Source organism: Ranitomeya imitator, chromosome 2, assembly GCF_032444005.1.
Source record: "Ranitomeya imitator isolate aRanImi1 chromosome 2, aRanImi1.pri, whole genome shotgun sequence".
NCBI classification, from domain to species: domain Eukaryota; kingdom Metazoa; phylum Chordata; class Amphibia; order Anura; family Dendrobatidae; genus Ranitomeya; species Ranitomeya imitator.
In genome coordinates, this window is record NC_091283.1 from 178,756,157 (window position 1) to 178,779,838 (window position 23,682).

General features: G+C 44.6%; 1 protein-coding gene across 1 annotated transcript in view; it reads right to left on the minus strand.

Moving 5' to 3' along the window:
• The window catches only part of CCDC187 (coiled-coil domain containing 187), a 135,048-nt gene extending 124,876 nt beyond the window's left edge, over positions 1-10,172 (minus strand). The window contains exons 1-5 of the mRNA XM_069754538.1: positions 10,115-10,172; positions 4,372-4,415; positions 2,223-2,322; positions 1,769-1,865; positions 132-712 (exon numbers count right to left, since the gene is read on the minus strand). Of these exons, the coding sequence (XP_069610639.1) occupies positions 132-712; positions 1,769-1,865; positions 2,223-2,322; positions 4,372-4,415; positions 10,115-10,172 (880 nt within the window). The remainder of the gene's footprint in view (positions 1-131; positions 713-1,768; positions 1,866-2,222; positions 2,323-4,371; positions 4,416-10,114) is intronic.
• Positions 10,173-23,682: the final 13,510 nt, after the last annotated feature.

Genomic DNA, 23,682 nt, shown 5'->3' on the forward strand with positions numbered 1-23,682 from the left:
AACGTTTCCACATCTCAACGAGGCTCCAGACCATAGATCTGTAGATCTTGACAATTAAAAAGGATGAAGTGGTTTAAAAAAAAAATTAATTGCTAAATGGAAAGATTGGTCGATTTCGAGGACATATTTACCTTTGTAATACGGGGACGGTGGACCAAAGGTCACCTTGAAAACTTTCCTTTTCATGGTAGATTTGCAGAGAAGCTCTGGGTTCTGATGAGATTTCAAGGGATTCCTCTTCGAGAGGTTCTGGCGCCTTTTTTGTTCCTGGATCCTTTCTTTCAGTTTTTCTAGTTTGCTTTTAGGCGATTTCCTCTTCAGATATTCTAGCTTCTGAATGTAGAGGTCATCCTTCAGAGAAGATGATGGGACGATGGCCTTGGGAGATAAACATGAACCGATTTGGGGTCTTTCATGTGTTCCAGGTGATTCATATGTCACAGCTAGATTGGGATTGACCGTCTCCTCCATTTCATCTGGAAGGTATGTTCGGAAACTCACAAGATCTTCTGCGGAATCTCTGAAAGCCATGACTTGACCATTATTGAAATTTTCCAGGCTGGACTTTGCCAATATATTTTCAGAAGTAGAACCCATATGGTGTTGATTAAGATGAAGAACAGATGGGTTATCTTCTTTCACTAATGTTGGTGGCCTTGGTCTACTCAATGAATCCAAAGGTATATCCGTTTTGGACGAAACATTGGCTTTACTGTATAGAACAAGGAGTAGCAAATAAATAATAAAACATCAATATCTACCAAAGTGTTTCTATATAATGCAAATTAGAACATGGTCAAGATTTAACACAGATCTTGGATTGATTGACAAGACCCACCCCGACCACTGAGAATGGGGCTATGAAGTGCTTGTCCAAATGTAGTAATGGTTGGTCAGGTGCGTTTGTTAGCTTCCCTTGAGAACAAAAGGATTAGGCATGTTGAATAGAACATGCCCAATCCTTCTTTCCCACATCATCTGCTGTCCTGGAAAGATTAAATTCTTCCCAATATACATTAGATAGTAAACCAGTCCTGCAAAATCATCAAATTCTGCTGATGTTAATCTAATGTGAATGGTCGCCTTAAGGCTAGGCAATGACTTCTCCCGTCACCAATAACAATGGACAGAGCTGAAGGCATCCCCATACACATTTGATAAGTCATCTGAACCCACTAACTTTTGCAGGATCTGTCGACCATCCATTGTGTATGAGGGGTCTAGTTTCCCCCAACAAATAATGTTGAGTGAGAGAAAGATCTGACTTGTTGGGTGTCAACAGTTGTTCCTCTTGTTCGGTGCAGAGACGAGTCATTGCCAGGAGTCTGACAGGGAGTTTTCCAAAGAGAACAAGGGAGCAATAAGCTGAGTGTTCCTGTGTATCGGGGAGTCAGGATGCATAGTTGTCAGCCAAACGACACATTCAGCTGTCGGCTATCTTATGTGTATGTGGCCTTTGTTCCCGATATTACATCCAGGATTAGTAGGGGTCCGACAACCGGAACCCAGACCGACCAGCCGTTACAACCTTCATTCTATGTAGTTCTGCCACTCAGCTACTGATGAAGTACCCAAGACCGTCCACTACACAGTGTAGGGCGCAGTGGTGGTATAGCTCCAAACACAGTGTCCTGAAGGAGAGATGTCTGGTGTCGGACCCACACAGGTCTGAAAATCTGGTACTGGTGACCCATCTTGGACAAGAAGAAGGGCTTTACTTTATTGGATTCCAATATAACCTCAATGCATGGTATCTCAACAGTCTCACCTGTATAGGGTGAAGGTCTCGTCAGGTCTCCCCTTGTAGATCTGCTGTCTCTTTAGAAGTGAGGGATCACCGACGGACGAAGAGCAGGAATCTGGATCTGGACAATGAACATAGCTGAGTTTGATCCTTGGGTCTCGCAGACCCTCCCAGCTGCCGTACGGCTACGTTTCATCCTGTGCCCATATCTCAGGGCATGTCCCAGCTTGCCCACTTACACAATGTGGCAGTAGATCTATTTCTGCATTATCTAAGACTACATAATTCTTGGCTGTCCGCCTCCGTAAATAACATTCTCTTTAAGCTGTAATATCACCCAATCAATATCTGCAGCCCTGAGGACTAGTCATAAAGTTCTCAATTTAAGGCATAATTCTCTTCCCCCTTTTCTTTGTGGATTTATCATTAAAAGCGTAAGATCAAAATCCCCTTTGAGATTTTGAGACCCAACACTTACCTGATAATGAAGTTCTTTCAAGCTGTAACCTCCGCCGCACCTTCTGTGCCTGGTTATGGCGCCGATTCTGAATATCAACCTTATTTTCTATTCTCTGTAACTTAAACATTACACATAAAATAATTTTCAAATTTTGGCAACATAGATTTAACCCTTTTAGGACCAACCAGAAAAAAATTTTCTCTTCTTTTTAGAGGACAAAAAAAGATTAAAAAGAAAAAAAAACCTGCAAATCCACCAGAGGATATTTTGCTTTTTCAATTTTAGATTACGTATAATATGCAAATATTAGACATTGATTCACTACGGCTAAGCTACATTTTCAAAACTGAACTTGAAGGTCTTTTCTTTTTTTTTTTTTAAATCAAATATTTTTTATCATTAAAATTATTTTTTGCGACAACAGTAAAAAACAGCAACTCAACTACCGTATTTAAGTTTTTAGTTTTACATTTTGATCAATGTGTATAAGCCCACTGCCACCTACCTGCGAACATCTGCAGCGGGTCCACGCTCTATTAGGCCGACTACCTACCACCGAGGTGACCACCGCTGCTGCGACACTGGCCTCTTCCCATCCACTTCTGACCCCCAGATGAAGCAGTGCCAAAACGTGCGTAGGGGTCTGAGGTGGAGGCCGATGTGGTGATGCATTCTATTTTTTATTGTTGGGAATGTCTGACTATAATGCACCTTTATCTCTTTACTATTGATTTAAAGGGAACCTGTCACCCCGTTTTTTGAGATTGAGATATAAATACTGTTAAATAGGGCCTGTGCTGTGCGTTACTATGGTGTATGTAGTGTACCCTGATTCCCCATGTATGCCGAGAAATACATTACCAAAGTCGGCGTTTTCGCCTGTCAATCAGGCTGGTCTGGTCAGGTGGGCGTGTTCACAGCGTTCTTTTCTTCCCCAGGTTTCCGTTGGTGGCGTAGTGGTGTGCGCATGTCCAAGGTCCGGATTCCCTGTGCCCACGTGAAGACACAGCGCGCGATCTGCGCTGTCATTCCTTTCATCGGTGCGGGCGGCCATCTTCCTGGGGCCGCGCGTGCGCAGATGTAGTGCTCTGCTGCACGGGGCTTCAGGAAAATGGCCGCGGGATGCCGCGCGTGCGCAGAAGAGATCGCGGCGGCCATTTTCCCAAAGCCGAGTTTGCATCTCAGATCAGCGCAGATCGCGCGCTGTGTCTTCACGTGGGCACAGGGAATCCGGACCTTGGACATGCGCACACCACTACGCCACCAACGGAAACCTGGGGAAGAAAAGAGCGCTGTGAACACGCCCACCTGACCAGACCAGCCTGATTGACAGGCGAAAACGCCGACTTTGGTAATGTATTTCTCGGCATACATGGGGAATCAGGGTACACTACATACACCATAGTAACGCACAGCACAGGCGCCATTTAACAGTATTTATATCTCAATCTCAAAAAACGGGGTGACAGGTTCCCTTTAATTGTATGCATAACATTGCACACATTTTCTATAGCTTTAACCTTGAAACCTGAATTGTAATTAAGTCTGTGGATATACATATGTGCATATACATCATTCCTTGGTAGTATTCTGCCATCCGGTGGATACCCTTTGTATTGTCTTCTTATTTTCATTATTTTATGTCTTTCATCAACCTCCGATTGCTTTCATTGTTTCTTGATTTTAATTAATTTTTATTTTTTATTTTTTTTTTATTTTAGTTGTATACCACAATGAAACCTTTATGATTTCTATACATTTGTTTAATTTCTGATTATTAAGGAGTACCAATTATATATTTCATCTCAGCTACTGTACTCTAAAAAGGCAGCAGAGACAGCAAAACTCTTAGTATGATAAAGTGAGCTTTGCCATATAGGTTGCAGCCTATGTAAAGCACAGCTGCCAATAACAAACTCATCTCAACTCCAGCGCTCTGCATAGGCAGCCAACAAGATGAGAAAGGCTACACTTTGCTCTCCCACAGCTTCCCGCATACAGTGAAACTGAACCCTTGCTGCCAGGTTCTCACAGCTGATTGCTTGGGTCTCTTGCAGGAAGACAGTTTGTGATCAGCCTATGGTCAAGAGCTAATCCAGAGCGGAGAGCTCCTTTTATATACCAAATTAGTAAATAAATTACTCAACTTTAAAGTAGTTTTACTTACCACATGTTTGGCTTCTAAAAGACTGTCCCAGGCACGAGATACATCTAAAGTATATTAAAAAACATAGTTAAGAAATACATTTTAAAATCAAAAATAAAAAAGTAGCTTCTTGTCAGGGATAATGATGGAAATTGCAACATAGCCTTCTTGAGGAAGTGGAGTTAACAGTGAGCAAATACAAAGACCATGTCTCACTCAGAAAAACCCAGCGCACATACAATACATAGACAGCCTACTGGCTTCAATGGGAAAAGGTGTAATGCTCCATTAGGACTATGTCCACACGTTGTGGATTTAGATGCGGATCCGCAGCGTTTTTGGACGCGCGGAATTGCATCAAATCCGAGGTGTAGTAACATTGTTAGTCTATGTGAAATTGTTAGCAATGTTGATCTAAGTGAAACTGACATTTAGTGTGCACATGCTGCGGAAAAAAAAACGTGCGGAATCACAGATTTTTTTCCCGCAGCATGTCAATTCTCTTTGCGGATCTGCAGCGTTTCTGCACCCATTGACTTCCATTGTGTCAGGGCAATCCGCAGCAAAACTGCAGGTTTAAAAAAGATCTGCAGATATACATATACAGTGCCTTGCGAAAGTATTCGGCCCCCTGGAACTTTTCAACCTTTTCCCACTTAACATGCTTCAAACATAAAGATACCAAAAGTACATTTTTGGTGAAGAATCAACAACAAGTGGAACACAATTGTGAAGTTGAACGAAATGTATTGGTTATTTTAAATTTTTGTGTAAATTCAAAAACTGAAAAGTGGGGCGTGCAATATTATTCGGCCCCTTTACTTTCAGTGCAGCAAACTCACTCCAGAAGTTCATTGTGGATCTCTGAATGATCCAATGATGTCCTAAATGCCTAATGATGATAAATATAATCCATCTGTGTGTAATCAAGTCTCCGTATAAATGCACCTGCTCTGTGATAGTCTCAGGGTTCTGTTTGTAGCACAGAGAGCATCATGAAGACCAAAGAACACAACAGGCAGGTCCGTGATACTGTTGTGGAGAAGTTTAAAGCCGGATTTGGATACAAAAAGATTTCCAAAACTTTAAACATCCCAAGGAGCACTGTGCAAGCGATCATATTGAAATGGAAGGAGTATCATACCACTGCAAATCTACCAAGACCCGGCCGTCCCTCTAAACTTTCATCTTAAACAAGGAGAAGACTGATCAGAGATGCAGCCAAGAGGCCCATGATCACTCTGGATGAACTGCAGAGATCTACAGCTGAAGTGGGACAGTCTGTCCATAGGACAACAATCAGTCGTACATTGCACAAATCTGGCCTTTAATGGAAGAGTGGCAAGAAGAAAGCCATTTCTCAAAGATATCCATAAAAGTGTTGCTTAAAGTTTGCAACAAGTCACCTGGGAGACACACCAAACATGTGGAAGAAGGTGCTCTGCTCAGATGAAACCAAAATCGAACTTTTTGGCAACAATGCCAAACGATATGTTTGGCGTAAAGGCAACACAGCTCATCACCCAGAACACACTATCCCCACTGTCAAACATGGTGGAGGCAGCATCATGGTTTTCATCAGCAGGGACAGGGAAGATTGTTACAATTGCTGGGAAGATCGATAAAGTCAAATACAGGACCATTCTTGAAGAAAACCTGTTGGAGTCTGCAAAAGACATGAGACTGGGATGGAGATTTGTCTTCCAACAAGACAATGATCCCAAACATAAAGCAAAATCTACAACGGAATGGTTCACAAATAAAAGTATCTAGGTGTTAGAATGGCCAAGTCAAAGTCCAAACCTCAATCCAATCGAGAATCTGTGGAAAGAGCTGAAAACTGCTGCTCACAAACGATCTCCATCAAACCTCACTGAGCTCGAGCTGTTTGCCAAGGAAGAATGGGCAAGAATTTCAGTCTCTCCATGTACAAAACTGATAGAGACATACCCAAGCCACTTGCAGCTGTAATCGCAGCAAAAGGTGGCGCAACAAAGTATTAAGTTAAAGGGGCTGAATAATATTGCACACCCCACTTTTCAGTTTTTGAATTTCCACAAAAATTTAAAATAATCAATAAATTTAGTTCAACTTCACAATTGTGTTCCACTTGTTGATTCTTCACCAAAAATTTACATTTGGTATCTTTATGTTTGAAGCATGATATGTGGGAAAAGGTTGAAAAGTTCCAGAGGGCCAGATACTTTCGCAAGGCACTGTACATATAGACATACAGTACATACAACATACAGTACAGACTCATCATACAGCTGACCCCCGAAGCCCTCGATCACCTGTAAAAAAATTAAAAACAATAAACCAACAGTACTCCCTGATCCGATGTAATCCATTTAATAATGAGTGTCCCACGACGATCTCCCGTGGAGAGCTGTCACATCGGCAGATGCGACCGCTCTCCAGGGGCTCCAGAATACAATAACGGAAGGTATCATTCCGCACTGTATCCCTCCGCCGCTGTGAGTGCACAGTTCATAGTGTCACTTGTGGCACGGCGGCATGGGAAAATTCTCACGCAGCAGTGCTGTAAAGTGAGAGCCGATTGAACCTTCAGTGATAACACTGCAGGAGCTATTGTCTCTGCACTGCACTGGATATAAACACCGTGAGCACAACTATGGGGTGGTGCTAAAGTTAGGTTCTCAGACCGTAGGTATAGTAAATATAAACCTAGCACTCAGCTTAAATGAGTAAAAGGAGAAGTTATTGCAGTACACAGAAAACGTTTCGGTTCATACGGAACCTTCTTCAGTTATTACAACAGTAAACAAAATATATGCAGCGTAATGTAGCAAGATAATTAAACAAAACAAAAAAAGTATATACATTGCAAGAGACATTGGTCAAAGAAAGATATTTCATAAATAGCAGTGAGTCGTAGCCAAAAACGCCGCACAATCCTGCCTGTGAGGTGTTTAGAAGAAATTTGACATACTATGATATGCAAAAGTGAAATGGAGTACCCACATAGAATACGTAACACGTACCATGCTGGGCTGAGCATGTAAGATGCGTGACTCTCTAATGAGAGATATTGTATGTTTCATGTTATCTACGGAGAGAAATATGGTCAAACGAGAGTAACGCAAGTGATAGGGAATATATGGCGAAGTAATACTTACAACGGAAGACCATAACGTGAGGTACAAGAGGCTGTAAATGGAGTGGTAACAGCCGTTAATAGATGCGGTGAGTCGTGCCGCTCTCAATAGAAGATAAAGAAATAGAGGTAATACCTGTAATGAGCATGTCGATGGGGACTCACTGCTATTTATGGAATATCTTTCATTGACCAATGTCTCTTGCAATGTATATACTTTTTATGTTTTATTTAATAATCTTGCTACATTACGCTGCATATATTTTGTTTATTGTTGTAATAACTGAAGAAGGTTCCGTATCAACCGAAACGTTTTCTGTGTACTGCAATAAATTCTCCTTCTACGCATTAAAGCTGAGTGCTAAGTTTATATTTACTATAGTGTGTCACTGGAGGCCTACAGAGCAGTCATATCTCTTGATATGACAGCTCTATAGGAGAGATCGTCCTGGGACACCCGTTATTAAATGGACTGCGTCGGACCAGGGAGCATTTGTGTTGGTTTATTTTTTTTTATTTTTTACCACGAGATCAAGGGCGTCGCATGGATTGGCAGAAAAATAAAGATGGCAAAACTGTGTGGTGTTGGATGGCCGGAAGCGCCGGTTTAAATGCCGCTGTCAGCGTTTGACAGCGGTATTTAACTAGCTAATAGCAGCGGGTGAATTGAGATTTCACCCGCCGCTATTGTGGGCACATGTCAGCTGTTCAAAACAGCTGACATGTCCCGACTTTGATGCGGGCTCTGGCGGGGGATCTGACCTCGGACACACTATCCAGCTCAAGATCAGAAAGGGGTTAAATTTAGTTTTATTGCATGAAATAAGTATTTGATCACCTACCAACCAGCAAGAATTCTGGCTCTCACAGACCTGTTAGTTTTTCTTTAATGCTACTGTACTTTCACACTTGCGTACCGGGGCTTTGCAGACGGCTGCGTACTTCCTCCCTGAAGCTCCGCTCACTTCCGCACTTCTTCCATTTAGGTCTGCCTACTTCTGCTTGCGTCCTGCGTGCCTATCTTTAACATTGGGTACGCAGGACATGTGAATGTATGAGGATGCGTCATTTTAACACGGCATCCGCATGTCCTCCAACTGGTGGTATACTGTCCACACAATCAATCACACTCTATCCTCTCCACCATGGCCAAAGACCTGTCTAATGACACCAGGGACAAAATTGTAGACCTGCACAAGGCTGGGATGGGCTGCAGGACAATGGGCAAGCAGCTTGGTGAGAAGGTACGGTAATAACTGTTGGCACAATTATTAGAAAATGGAAAGAACACAAGATGACTGTCAATCTTCCTCAGTCTGCAGCTCCATGCATGATCTTGCCTCATGGGGTAGGAATGATTCTAAGAAAGGTCAGGAATCAGCCCAGAACTACACGAGAGGACCTGGTCAATGACCTGAGGAGAGCTGGGACCACAGTCTCAAACATTACCATTTGCAACACACTATGCTGTCATGGATTAAAATCCTGCAGGGTACACAAGGTACCCCTGATCACACCAACAGATGTCCAGGCATGTTTGAAGTTCCCACAATGACCATCTGAATGATCCAGAGGAGGCATGGGTGAAGGACATGTAGTCAGACGAGACCAAAATAGAACTTTTTGGTATCAACTCCACTTGCCGTGTTTGGAGGAAGAATAAGTACAACCCCAAGAACACCATCCCAACCGTGAAGCATGGTAGGGGAAACATCATACTCTCGGAGTGTTTTTCTGCAAAGGGGAAAGGATGACTGCACTGTATTGAAGGGAGGATAGATGGAGTCATGTATTGCAAGATTTTGGCCAAGAACCTCCTTTTCCCTGTAGAGCATTGTGAAGATGACCCAAAACACACAGCCAGGACAACTAAGGAGTGGCTCCTTAAGAAGCATTTCAAGGTCTTGTAGCAGTCTAGCCAGTCTCCAGACCTGAACCCAATAGAAAATCTTTGCCGGAAGCTGAAACTCAATGTTGCCCCTGAAACTTGAAAGATCTGGAGAAGATCTGTATGGAGGAGTGGGCCAAAATCCCTGCTGCAGTGTGTGCAAACTTGATTAAGAACTACAGGAAACGTTTGATCTCTGTAATTGCAAACAAAGGTTTCTGTACAAATATTAAGTTCTGTTTTTCTATTGTATCAAATACTTATTTCATGCAATAAAATGCAAATTAATTATGTAAAAACCATACAACGTGATTTTCTGTTATTCATTTTTACATTCGGGCTCTCACAGGTGAAGTGTACCTATGATAAAAATTACACACCTCTATTCTTTGTAGGTGGGAAAACTAAACAAAAAAAAAACTATAAGATTCGGTATTGCCTTAATCACACTGACCTGGAGAATCATAATGAACAATAGGAAAAAAAGACAACAGCATTTTTTCAGTCTTAGTCTTAATTTATTTTATTGTAAATATGAATGGCGTCATCCAAAACGACATCTCACGCTGCAAAATACAAGTGCTCATACTGCAATGTCAATGGAAGAATAAACTAAAAGTTATGGCTCTTGAAAGACGAGGAAAGAAGAAATGTAAAGCGCACAAATTCAATTTGAGCGGGGCAATATTGGTTACACTTCATTTTTGCCGGTGGCCGTGTTATTCAGAGGTCAGTGGCGGCCCTTCCTTTGCACTCACCTTGCACATGTCGGGATGTCCCCAGGGCAGACCTGTCCCCGTCCTCCTTTGAAGACATGATCCTGGAGAACAGAGAAGTCGCTGACTATTGTGCCGTTGGTCTAATCTCTCACCGTTGTGCGTGTGTTTGTGCACAGATCGTCTCCACAGCTACAGACATTTGACCAGTCGCCAACTTTCTCACAAACTTTAGAAGTGAGAAAAGAAATCTGATCCCACTAATTAGCCATAATACACCTGGAAGTTCAAAACTATTATTGTGACGGAAAGGCCAGAAAATTCTTTACTTTATTTGAAATGTTATATGCATTGAATCATCTAATGTGTATGGGGGCAATAAAAGTGATAGCCCCACAATATCTGCCCTTTTGGGGCTGGGGAGGGGGGTGTCCCACCTTACAGTAGGTCCATAGGTCCACATGTGATGGATTTTTCCACAAATCCATGCTGGATCTGGAGCAAAATCTGCAATGGGAAGCCTAATGGAATAGGTGCAGAAATAAAAATACACCGCCGATTTCACTTTTCTAAATCAAAAAGTGTAAAAAACATACAAAAAAAACACAAATGCTACACATTTGTCAGGTATTTTACCCTTTATAATGCACCTTTAAGGCTCTGTGCACACGATGCGGAAATTGCTGCGGATCCACAGCAGTTTCCCATGTATTTACAGTGCAATGAAAACCTATGGGAAACCGAAAAAGCTGTGCACATGCTGTGGAAAAAAACACACGGAAACGCTGTGGTTTACATTCTGCAGCATGTCACTTCTTTGTGCGGAATCCGCAGCAGTTTACACTTGCTCCATAATAGAAAACCGCAGGTGGAATCCGCACAAAAACCACGGTAAATCCGCAGTAAATCCACGATAAATCCACAGGAAAAACGCAGTGCTTTTGCCCTGCAGATTTATCAAATCTGCTGTGGAAAAATCCACAGTGGACCATTCTACGTGTGCATATACCCTAAAAATTGACACGTGGCTGAAGCCAATGCCTCATTTCCAAAAAAGCCCCGGATAAGGCTACTTTCACACATCAGGTTTTTGGTTTCAGGCACAATCCGGCAAATTTGCTAAAAAACGGATCCGGTGTACATAGTGAAAAAACGGATGCAAACTGATGCATCGGATCCGTCTTTTAGCTGGATTCGGCTCTATGTACTGCGCATGTTTTTTGAGTTTGAGGAGAGAGAGAGAGAGATCTCCATGACAGAATCAAAAACAAAGCTTCTGGGCATGCTCAGTGTGTTAAAAACGGATTCGGTCGCCGGAAATGTTCTTTCACACATCAGTCCCATGCGTTTATTGCCGGAAACGTCCCTTCAGGCTTTTTCGCCAGACACAAAAAACGTTGCAGGAGACGTTTTTTGTGTCCGGCAAAAAAGCCTGAAGGGACGGATCCGGCACAAAACGGATGAAACGCATGTCCTTCAGGCACAATCCGGCAGTAATACAACTCTATGGGGAAAAAATGGATCAGGCGTAAGAAAAAAACTGATCCAGATTGTGCCTGAAACTGCCGGATTGTGCCTGAAACCAAAAACCTGATGTGTGAAAGCAGCCAAAAAAAGGACCTGCGTTTTCTGCCAAGAGCTGCAGTTTTTTAAAAAACAGTCCTGAAAAAAAAAGGATGGAAATCAGGAACGTGTGAACATAGGCTACTTTCACCCATCAGGTTTTTTGCATCAGGCACAATCTGGCGAACGTTGGAAAAAACGGATCCGGCACAGATTGTGAAAAACTGATGAGACGGAGACGGCTAGCATATCTAGATTATTGGATAAAAAAAAAATTTTGGAGCATGCTCAGTTAAAAAAAAACGGAATCCGGCGCCGGAATCTGTCATTTTCCGGATCCAGCTCCCATAGGCTTTCATTCTAGCAAACAGCTGGAAGCGCCGGATACGGCGCTTCCGGCTTATTCGCCGGAGACAAAAAACGTTGCTATGGACGCTTTTTCCAGAAACCGGGATCGGCAAATTTGCCGGATCTGGAGAAAGCCAGATGAAACGCAAGGTAATCCGGCGCTAATACAAGTCTATGGGAAAAAAAAACAGATCCGGAGGCAACATTCGCCAGATCTGTTTTTTTTTAAATTTAGCCGGATTTAGCCTGACAGCGAAAACCTGATGTGTGAAAGTAGCCTAAGGTGTCTAACAGTATTGTTCTTTTTCATACGGGCCCTTCTTGACCCCTCTAGGGCCCACACCCAGGTGTGATTACGACCAGTGCACCCACTAATGCATTGGGAAGGTTCAGGGCCAGATTCATTAATGCATGCGCACCTTTTTTGGTGGGTTCTCTATATTTTTTGCCTGTTTTTTTTCTAGGGCATATGGACCACATAGTGTATTTGTCCCGGCTTCCACTATGTGAACACTGCAGGTATACTGCCGGCTTTCCCTGTAGGATGCACATGAATTTTCATAAAGCTTCCTCCATAATCAGGTTTGTTCCTTTTTGCTGCTGAAACGTATTTTTGGAGCTCACTGAGGACGGTCAGCGAGCGCTCGCTCATCGCTACTAATGACATTCCATTCGTCTATACCGCACTTCCGGCTCGGAAACAATAAAGACTTATTTGCATTGTCTTATATGGAGATTTACCTCATCTAATTCAAGAAAACGCGTCACACAAGAAAAAGCCGACGCGCTGCGGACTGCGACGATGCACCGCTGGTTAGTTTACCCGGTGTAGAAAAAAAACAAAAAAAGGTGGGCACATCTGTGAATTTCAAATAAAATTGCATCCACTTTTTGGATTTGTAAGGGCTCGTTCACATGCTGCAATTTTTTATTTTATTTTTTTATTTTTTAAGCATGGGAAAAAAAACAGTAACAGCCAAATAAATGAGACTTCTAGAATGTGTTTATTTCCTTGCAGTTTATTGTCTTTAAAAAAAAAAATGTGTAGAATTTAGATTTTATATTTATGGCCATTGACTGGGTTTTTCATGCAGAAACAAAAAAAAAAAAAACGCATCAAAAATGCAGTGTGTGACTGAACCTGTACACGCTGCGGGGGAGGGGATGTGCACGACAATATCCAGCGTCCGCTGCTATAATTATATGGTTACTATACAATGGACACAAATAAATGCAATCATTGCATTATACATGATTGTAGAGAATGAAATATAGTTTATAATACTATAATTATTAATTTGTATGTTATTATTAGAACAGATAAATACCACAACTAATGGCAATGATGGCCATTGCTTGACTACAGTCTATTGCTGGCCCCAGTCACATCCGTGTACAGGATTTCCCATTGCCCTTATTCTCTGTCTATAGGCACAGACCTGAGTGACGCGGCTGTGAGGCGGACGGGACTCACCGGCACCGGAGCCGCGGCTGGAAAACACGGCGGACACTGGACACTGGACGGAGGGGCGGAGTTACCAGGCGAGGGAGGGGCGGAGCTACCAGGTGAGGGAGGGGCGGACAACTGTGGGGGCGGGGCGGACAGCTGTGGGGGCGGGGCGGACAGGTGTGGGGGCGGGGTGGACAGGTGTGGGGGCGGGGCTTGTGCTCAGGCGGCAGTTTAGGCGCGAAGCTGCGGAGTTGGGCGGATGTAAGAGTGTCGTCCTTCATTACATATCAACAGCAGAGACATATTCTACTCCCAGCATCCTGAGGCAGTAATTTGTGGTAACACCACTTACTCCAGTTATATGGCTATGTAAGTAATGATACGTGGTAAAACCATCACACCCAGCATCCTGTCTGTAGTCTGTGGTAATTAGGAAACAGTGGGCACAGCAAAGATGGGGATGGGTGCTACATGTCAGTGATTTGGTAAATATTACTTTCTTTCACCATTCTGTCAGTAAAACTACTACTCCCAGCATGCTGTGTCAGTAATCTGTGGTAAAACTACTACTCCCGGCATGCTGTGTCAGTAATCTGTGGTAAAACTACTACTCCCAGCATGCTGTGTCAGTAATCTGTGGTAAAACTACTACTCCCGGCATGCTGTGTCAGTAATCTGTGGTAAAACTACTACTCCCGGCATGCTGTGTCAGTAATCTGTGGTAAAACTACTACTCCCGGCTTGCTGTGTCAGTAATCTGTGGTAAAACTACTACTCCCGGCATGCTGTGTCAGTAATCTCTGGAAAAGCTACTACCACTCCCAGCATGCTGTGTCAGTAATCTCTGGAAAAGCTACTACCACTCCCAGCATGCTGTGTCAGTAATCTCTGGTAAAACTGCTACTCCCGACATGCTGTGTCAGTAGTTTGTGGTAAAACTACTACTCCCAGCCAGTAGCGTAGCTACCGGGGGGGCAGAGGGGGCGGGCGTGCCGGGCCCGGTGCTCTGAGGGGCCCACCCGGAGCTACGCTACTGCAACTGTATCGGCGCGCACAGCGCGCCAATACAGTTGCTCTCTATGGGGCCCCTGAGCAGGCGGGGGGCCCGGTGCCGTCATCGGAAGATCAGCTGTACCGGCATTTAGCCGATACAGCTGACCGCAATGATGGGAGGAGCGCTGCGCTCCTTCTCCCATCATCCCCCTGTCAGTGCCGGCATCTGACGTCGCCGACAGTGACAGCGGGCGCGATGACATCACTGCCCGGCGCCCGCTGTCAGGAGATCAGCGGGAGCAGCGCAGGAACCAGGAACAAGAGAGGTGAGTATGTATTTATTTTTTAATGGGGGCTGCCTTATTACAGGGTCTGACTATGGTGGGGCTGCCTTATTACAGGGTCTGACTATGGGGGCTTGAGGCCACACTCAGCTAGGCGCGGGAGCACCGCTAAGACTTCAGTTTCCATCTAGACCCTATACTTGTCAGGACGGCTACTCATACCCCCACCCCATTAACCCCTTCCCGACCTGTGACACAGCGTATGCGTCATGAAAGTCGGTGCCAATCCGACCTGTGACGCATATGCTGTGTCACAGAAAGATCGCGTCCCTGCAGGCCGGGTGAAAGGGTTAACTCCCATTTCACCCGATCTGCAGGGACAGGGGGAGTGGTAGTTTAGCCCAGGGGGGGTGGCTTCACCCCCTCGTGGCTACGATCGCTCTGATTGGCTGTTGAAAGTGAAACTGCCAATCAGAGCGATTTGTAATATTTCACCTAAAAAAATGGTGAAATATTACAATCCAGCCATGGCCGATGCTGCAATATCATCGGCCATGGCTGGAAATACTAATGTGCCCCCACCCCACCCCTCCGATCGCCCCCCCAGCCCCCCGATCGGTGGTCCGCTCCCCTCCGTCCTGTGCTCCGCTCCCCCGTCCTCCTGTCCGCTCCCCCCGTGCTCCAATCACACCCCCCCGTGCTCCAATCAAACCCCCCCGCACTCCGATCCCCCCCCCGTGCTCCGAACCACCCCCCCTGCACACCGATCCCCCCCCCCTGCACACCGATCCACCCGCCCGCACACCGATCACTCTCCCCCATGCTCCGATCCCTCCCCCCCCGTGCTCCGACGCCCCCCCGTGCCCTGATCTCCCCCCCCCCTGTGCCCTGATCTCCCCCCCTTATACTTACCGATCCTGGCGAGGTCCGTCAGTCTTCTTCCCCGAGCGCCGCCATGTTCCAAAATGGCGGGCGCATGCGCAGTGCGCCCGCCGAATCTGCCGGCCGGCAGATTCGTTCCAATGTGAATTTTGATCACTGTGATATAATCTATCACAGTGGTCAAAATAAAAAAACAGTAAATGACCCCCCCCATTTGTCCCCCATAGATAGGGACAATAATAAAATAAAGAATTTTTTTTTTTTTTCACTAAGGTTGGAGTTAGAACTAGGGTTAGGGTTAGGGTTAGGGGTAGGGTTAGGGGTAGGGTTAGGGGTAGGGTTAGGGGTAGGGTTAGGGGTAGGGGTAGGGTTAGGGGTAGGGTTAGGGTTTCGGTATGTGCACACGTATTCTGGTCCTCTGCGGATTTTTCTGCAGCGGATTTGATAAATCCGCAGTGCTAAACCGCTGCGGATTTATGGCAGATTTACCGCGGTTTTTCTGCGCATTTCACTGCGGTTTTACAACTGCGATTTTCTATTGGAGCAGTTGTAAAACCGCTGTGGAATCCGCAGAAAGAAGTGACATGCTGCGGAATGTAAACCGCTGCGTTTCCGTGCAGTTTTTCCGCAGCATGTGTACAGCGATTTTTGTTTCCCATAGGTTTACATTGAAATGTAAACTCATGGGAAACTGCTGCGGATCCGCAGCGTTTTCCAAAGCGTGTGCACATACCTTTAGAATTAGGCTATGTGCACACGGTGCGGATTTGGCTGCGGATCCGCAGCGGATTGGCCGCTACGGATCCGCAGCAGTGTTCCATCAGGTTTACAGTACCATGTAAACCTATGGAAAACCAAATCCGCTGTGCCCATGGTGCGGAAAATACCGCACGGAAACGCTGCGTTGTATTTTCCGCAGCATGTCAATTCTTTGTGCGGATTCCGCAGCGTTTTACACCTATTCCTCAATAGGAATCCGCAGGTGAAATCCGCAGTAAATCCGCAGGTAAAACGCAGTGCCTTTTACCCGCGGATTTTTCAAAAATGGTGCGGAAAAATCTCACACGAATCCGCAACGTGGGTACATAGCCTTAGGGTTAGGGTTGGGTTGGAATTAGGGTTGTGGTTAGGGTTAGGGGTGTGTTGGGGTTAGGGTTGTGGTTAGGGGTGTGTTGCGGTTAGGGTTGTGGTTAGGGTTACGGCTACAGTTGGGATAAGGGTTAGGGGTGTGTTGGCGTAAGAATTGAGGGGTTTCCACTGTTTAGGCACATCAGGGGGTCTCCAAACGCAACATGGCGCCACCATTGATTCCAGCCAATCTTTTATTCAAAAAGTCAAATGGTGCTCCTTCCCTTCCGAGCCCCGACGTGTGCCCAAACAGTGGTTTACCCCCACATATGGGGTATCAGTGTACTCAGGACAAACTGGGCAACAATTACTGGGGTCCAATTTCTCCTGTTACCCTTGAGAAAATAAAAAATTGCTTGCTAAAACATCATTTTTGAGGAAAGTAAAATGATTTTTTATTTTCACGGCTCTGCGTTGTAAACGTCTGTGAAGCACTTGGGGGTTCAAAGTGCTCACCACATATCTAGATAAGTTCCTTGGGGGGTCTAGTTTCCAAAATGGGGTCACTTGTGGGGGGTTTCTACTGTTTAGGCACACCAGGGGCTCTGCAAACGCAACGTGACGCCCGCAGACCATTCCATCAAAGTCTGCATTTCAAAACGTCACTACTTGACTTCCGAGCCCCGACATGTGCCCAAACAGTGGTTTACCCCCACATATGGGGTATCAGCGTACTCAGGACAAACTGGGCAACAATTACTGGGGTCCAATTTCTCCTGTTACCCTTGAGAAAATAAAAAATTGCTTGCTAAAACATCATTTTTGAGGAAAGAAAAATGATTTTTTATTTTCACGGCTCTGCGTTGTAAACGTCTGTGAAGCACTTGGGGGTTCAAAGTGCTCACCACATATCTAGATAAGTTCCTTGGGGGGTCTAGTTTCCAAAATGGGGTCACTTGTGGGGGGTTTCTACTGTTTAGGCACACCAGGGGCTCTGCAAACGCAACGTGACGCCCGCAGACCATTCCATCAAAGTCTGCATTTCAAAAGTCACTACTTCCCTTCTGAGCCCCGACGTGTGCCCAAACAGTGGTTTACCCCCACATATGGGGTATCAGCGTACTCAGGAGAAACTGGACAACAACTTTTGGGGTCCAATTTCTCCTGTAACCCTTGGGAAAATAAAAAATTCTGGGCTAAAAAATTATTTTTGAGGAAAGAAAACGTATTTATTATTTTCACTGCTCTGTGTTATAAACTTCTGTGAAGCACTTGGGGGTTCAAAGTGCTCACCTCACATCTAGATAAGTTCCTTTCGGGGTCTAGTTTCTAAAATGGGGTCACTTGTGGGGGGTTTCTACTGTTTAGCCACATCAGGGGCTCTGCAAACGCAACGTAACGCCCGCAGAGCATTCCATCAAAGTCTGCATTTCAAAATGTCACTACTTGACTTCCGAGCCCCGACATGTGCCCAAACTGTGGTTTACCCCCACATATGGGGTATCAGCGTACTCAGGAGAAACTGTACAACAACTTTTGGGGTCAAATTTCTCCTGTTACCCTTGGGAAAATAATAAATTGCAGGCTAAAAAATCATTTTAGAGAAAATAAAATTTTTATTTTATTTTCATGGCTCTGCGTTATAAACTTCTGTGAAGCACTTGGAAGTTCAAAGTCCTCACCACACATCTAGATTAGTTCCTTTGGGGGTCTAGTTTCCAAAATGGGGTCATATGTGGGGGATCTCCAATGTTTAGGCACACAGGGGCTCTCCAAACGTGACATGGTGTCCGCTAATGATTGGAGCTAATTTTCCATTTAAAAAGCCAATTGGCGTGCCTTCCCTTCCGAGCCCTGCCGTGCGCCCAAACAGTGGTTTACCCCCACATATGGGGTATCAGCGTACTCAGGACAAACTGGACAACAACATTTGCGGTCCAATTTCTCCTATTACCCTTGGCAAAATAGGAAATTCCAGGCTAAAAATCATTTTTGAGGAAAGAAAAATTATTTTTTATTTTCATGGCTCTGCATTATAAACTTCTGTGAAGCACCTGGGGGTTTAAAGTGCTCAATATGCATCTAGATAAGTTCCTTGGGGGGTCTAGTTTCCAAAATGGGGTCACTTGTGGGGGAGCTCCAATGCATAGGCACACAGGGGCTCTCTAAACGCGACATGGTGTCCGCTAACAATTGGAGCTAATTTTCCATTCAAAAAGTCAAATGGCGCGCCTTCCCTTCCGAGCCCTGCCGTGTGCCCAAACAGTGGTTTACCCCCACATATGAGGTATCGGCGTACTCGGGAGAAATTGCCCAACAAATTTTAGGATTCATTTTATCCTATTGCCCATGTGAAAATGAAAAACTGAGGCGAAAAGAATTTTTTTGTGAAAAAAAAAGTACTTTTTCATTTTTACAGATCAATTTGTGAAGCACCTGAGGGTTTAAAGTGCTCAATATGCATCTAGATAAGTTCCTTGGGGGGTCTAGTTTCCAAAATGGGGTTATTTGTGGGGGAGCTCCAATGTTTAGGCACACGGGGGCTCTCCAAACACGACATGGTGTCCGCTAACAATGGAGATAATTTTTCATTCAAAGAGTCAAATGGCGCTCCTTCCCTTCCGAACCTTACCATGTGCCCAAACAGTGGTTTACCTCCACATGTGAGGTATCGGTGTACTCATGAGAAATTGCCCAACAAATTTTAGGATCCATTTTATCCTGTTGCCCATGTGAAAATGAAAAAAATTGAGGCTAAAAGAATTTTTTTGTGAAAAAAAAGTACTTTTTCATTTTTACGGATCAATTTGTGAAGCCCCCGGGGGTTCAAAGTTCTCACTATGCATCTAGATAAGTTCCTTGGGGCGTCTAGTTTCCAAAATGGGGTCACGTGTGGGGGAGCTCCAATTTTTAGGCACACGGGGGCTCTCCAAACGTGACATGGTGTCCGCTAAAGAGTGGAGCCAATTTTTCATTCAAAAAGTCAAATGGCGCTCCTTCCCTTCCAAGCCCTGCCGTGCGCCCAAACAGTGGTTTACCCCCACATATGAGGTATCAGCGTACTCAGGACAAATTGGACAACAACTTTCGTGGTTCAGTTTCTCCTTGTACCATTGGGAAAATAAAAAAAATGTTGCTAAAAGATAATTTTTGTGACTAAAAAGTTAAATGTTCATTTTTTCCTTCCATGTTGCTTCTGCTGCTGTGAAGCACCTGAAGGGTTAAAAAACTTCTTGAATGTGGTTTTGAGCACCTTGAGGGGTGCATTTTTTAGAATGGTGTCACTTTTGGGTATTTTCATCCATATAGACCCCTCAAACTGACTTCAAATGTGAGGTGGTCCCTAAAAAAAATGGTTTTGTAAATTTCGTTGTAAAAATGAGAAATCGCTGGTCAAATTTTAACTCTTATAACTTCCTAGCAAAAAAAAATGTTGTTTCCAAAATTGTGCTGGTGTAAAGTAGACATGTGGGAAATGTTATTTATTAACTATTTTGTGTCACATAACTCTCTGGTTTAACAGAATAAAAATTCAAAATGTGAAAATTGCGAAATTTTCAAAATTTTCGCCAAATTTCCGTTTTTATCACAAATAAACGCAGAATTTATTGACCTAAATTTACCACTAACATGAAGCCCAATATGTCACGAAAAAACAATCTCAGAACCGCTAGGATCCGTTGAAGCGTTCCTGAGTTATTACCTCATAAAGGGACACTGGTCAGAATTGCAAAAAACGGCCAGGTCATTAAGGTCAAAATAGGCTGGGTCATGAAGGGGTTAATACAACTTCACAGGATATTCTATCCCTACAAGGGATCCTCCTACATTTACTTCTATTTTTACTTGTTAAGCGACCTATTTTGACAAAGACTCGGGAAGAGTCGAAACGTCAGCCTATGCTTCTGGTCGTCCTCTACATTTTTGAGTCTTATGTCTAATGTAATACAAATACATTTCATTCTCTTTGCATTATATACTCCCAGAGTGTGCGGTGTATATTGTTTATATTTATTACAGGGTCTGACTGTGGGGGCTGCCTTATTACAGGGTCTGACTATGGGGGTGCTGCCTCATTACAGGGTCTGACTATGGGGGTGCTGCCTCATTACAGGGTCTGACTATGGGGGTGCTGCCTCATTACAGGGTCTGACTATGGGGGTGCTGCCTCATTACAGGGTCTGACTATGGGGGTGCTGCCTCATTACAGGGTCTGACTATGGGGGGGCTGCCTCATTACAGGGTCTGACTATGGGGGGGCTGCCTCATTACAGGGTCTGACTATGGGGGGGCTGCCTCATTACAGGAACAATATAGATAATTGGTCTGCACACTTTTTAAGGTAGATTGGTGGTGCTGGTATAGTGGACAAAGGTCCCAAATACTAATAGCTCAGAAATATACCGCACTCACAAGTGGAATATCATGCAAAGTATGAACAATTTATTGTGTACATAAACAACGTAGCATCACTGTACAAATGCAATTATAACGCGTTATGAACAAATAACGTTTCGGACCCTCCGGGTCCTTAATCATATATCGCTTTGGTAAAGTGATGAGTGGTAAACGAACACACCCAAAAGGAAGGAATAACTGCCAAGGAAACGGCGCAGCAGTAGCAGGGCGCGGGAGCGCCTCTTTCCTTGGCAGTCACTTAAGGTTCAGCCTATGTGACATATTCCTCATACAAACGCTGCGTACCATGTCTCTAGCAAACGGACTGAGTACATTTATTCCTTCCTTTTTAGGTGTGTTCGTTTACCACTCATCACTTTACCAAAGCGATATGATTAAGGACCCGGAGGGTCCGAAACGTCATTTGTTCATAACGTTTTATAATTGCATTTGTACAGTGATGCTACGTTGTTTATGTACACTATAAATTGTTCATACTTTGTATGATATTCCACTTGTGAGGTATATTTCTGAGCTAAGTAAAGCTGAAGCTAGGAGGCGGAGTGCACGATCAGAAGGCTAAAGAATACTCTAGGTTCAGCACCTGTTCACACTGAGTCTATGTCTGGATGTGCAGGTCAGGTTTTTGAAATGTATTCTTTAGACTTCTGATCGTGCACTCCGCCTCCTAGCTTCAGGTGTTTTAATTACAGCAGGTCCAATACCCCTCCACAGAGAGAGAATTTTAGTCTAGTAAGGGTATGTGTCCACGTGCAGGAAACGCTGCGTGTCTGGCGCTGCATAGAGCCGCAGCGTCAGACACGCAGCGTCCAGATGTTACAGCATAGTGGAGGGGATTTAATGAAATCCTGTCTCCACTATGCGTGGTAACACGCACGCGGCGGCCCTGCGACTCCGGACATGCTGCGCGTCTTTTCAGATCGCAGCATGTCCGTATATCTTGCGGCGACGCTGCGTCACCGCAAGATATAGCACAGGGCCCTATGGTGGGGAGCGATGATGCCGGATGTGTGCTGTGAACACATCCGGCATCATCGCGTCCCAGAAAGGGGGCGGGGCTTACCGCAGAGCGGCTAAGCCGCTCCGGCGATACCGCCGGCCATACTGAAAATGAACACATACCCTAAGAGGTTTTCACATGTACCCATTCAGATGGAGACGTTTATTCTCAGCGAGGTAAGGCAAGTTTAGGACCTGGTATAAGAGAGATGCCGTAATGGGGCTACCAGGTACACATAAAATTGGCCATTTTTATGCGCTAAAAGCTCTCATTTTTCATATTTCTAGTGCAGTAATGCAGTTCAAATTTCGTTTTTCAAGTTTGTATGTTCTAGCGCTGCATTGTGCTGCCTTATTTACTTAACTATATACGAGTTGGCGACTCTAGGTTCAGCACCTGTTCACACTGTGTCTATGTTTGGATGTGCCGGTCAGGTTTTTGAAATGTATATTTCTGAGCTATCATTACAGGAACACACAAAGAAAACATACAAGGCTTCTACAAAAATAGACTAACATCATAACAAAATGATGTTGAAGCCAAATATCTAGGATGTGCAGGACACACTAAAGAGACTACAGCACCACAGAAGAAGAATTAGTGTACTAGTCCAAAAAATAGTAAAATATAAATTTTATTAGATATCAATATAAATATACATGGTCCATAAGTGACAACAAAGGCTAAAATTGGCAAACACATGAAAACTGCCCAATGGAGACCAGAGCGGAAGAGACATCTCACTACTCATAATAGTACCTACAATGTTGCCCAGAGGATAATGTCCTATTACATCAAGAGTACAAGACAATATTTAAATCCCATATAAACACAAGCAACAAAGTGTATAGATGAAAAATACATACAATGTTACATACCCAGTGGTAATGAATAGTGGACGCTGCACCACACCGTCACCACCCTCCCGACGCGCGTTTCAGTTCAACCTTCCTCAAGGGGAAACAGCTGTCTGTGGATGGATACCATGTTTTGGCATAGGTGGTTCTCCTTTTGGATGCTGCCCTTCCCGTGGTTGTTCCTTCCCGGTGAAAGACCTGGCTATTTATTGCTTGCGTTAAGAAACACGTGATGGTGTCTCCGTGGCTTTTCTACATGCATTTGCATATTTCCCATAAGGGATGGGGGCAGTGTTCTGGATCACTGCGTTGAGAAACACGTGATGGTGTCTCCGGTGTTGGATGTTTTGATCTCACCGAGGTCATTCATCCTTATGTTTATACTGCTATATACTACGTGGGCTGCTACTGTATATACTACGTGGGCTGCTATATACTATGTGGGCTGCTATATACTGCGTGGGCTGCTGTATATACTGCGTGGGCTGCTGTATATACTGCGTGGGCTGCGTTATATACTGCGTGGGCTGCGTTATATACTGCGTGGGCTGCGCTATATACTGCGTGGGCTGCTATACTGCTGTGTGGGCAGTGCTGTCTACTGCTGCGTGGGCAGTGCTAAACGGGGGGGCCCACTGAGACTCTTTCGCCCGGGGCCCTCAAAAACCTGGAGCCGGCCCTGATGGGGGTGCTGCCTTATTACAGGGTCTGACTATGGGGGCTGCCGTATGCTATAGAGTCTGCCT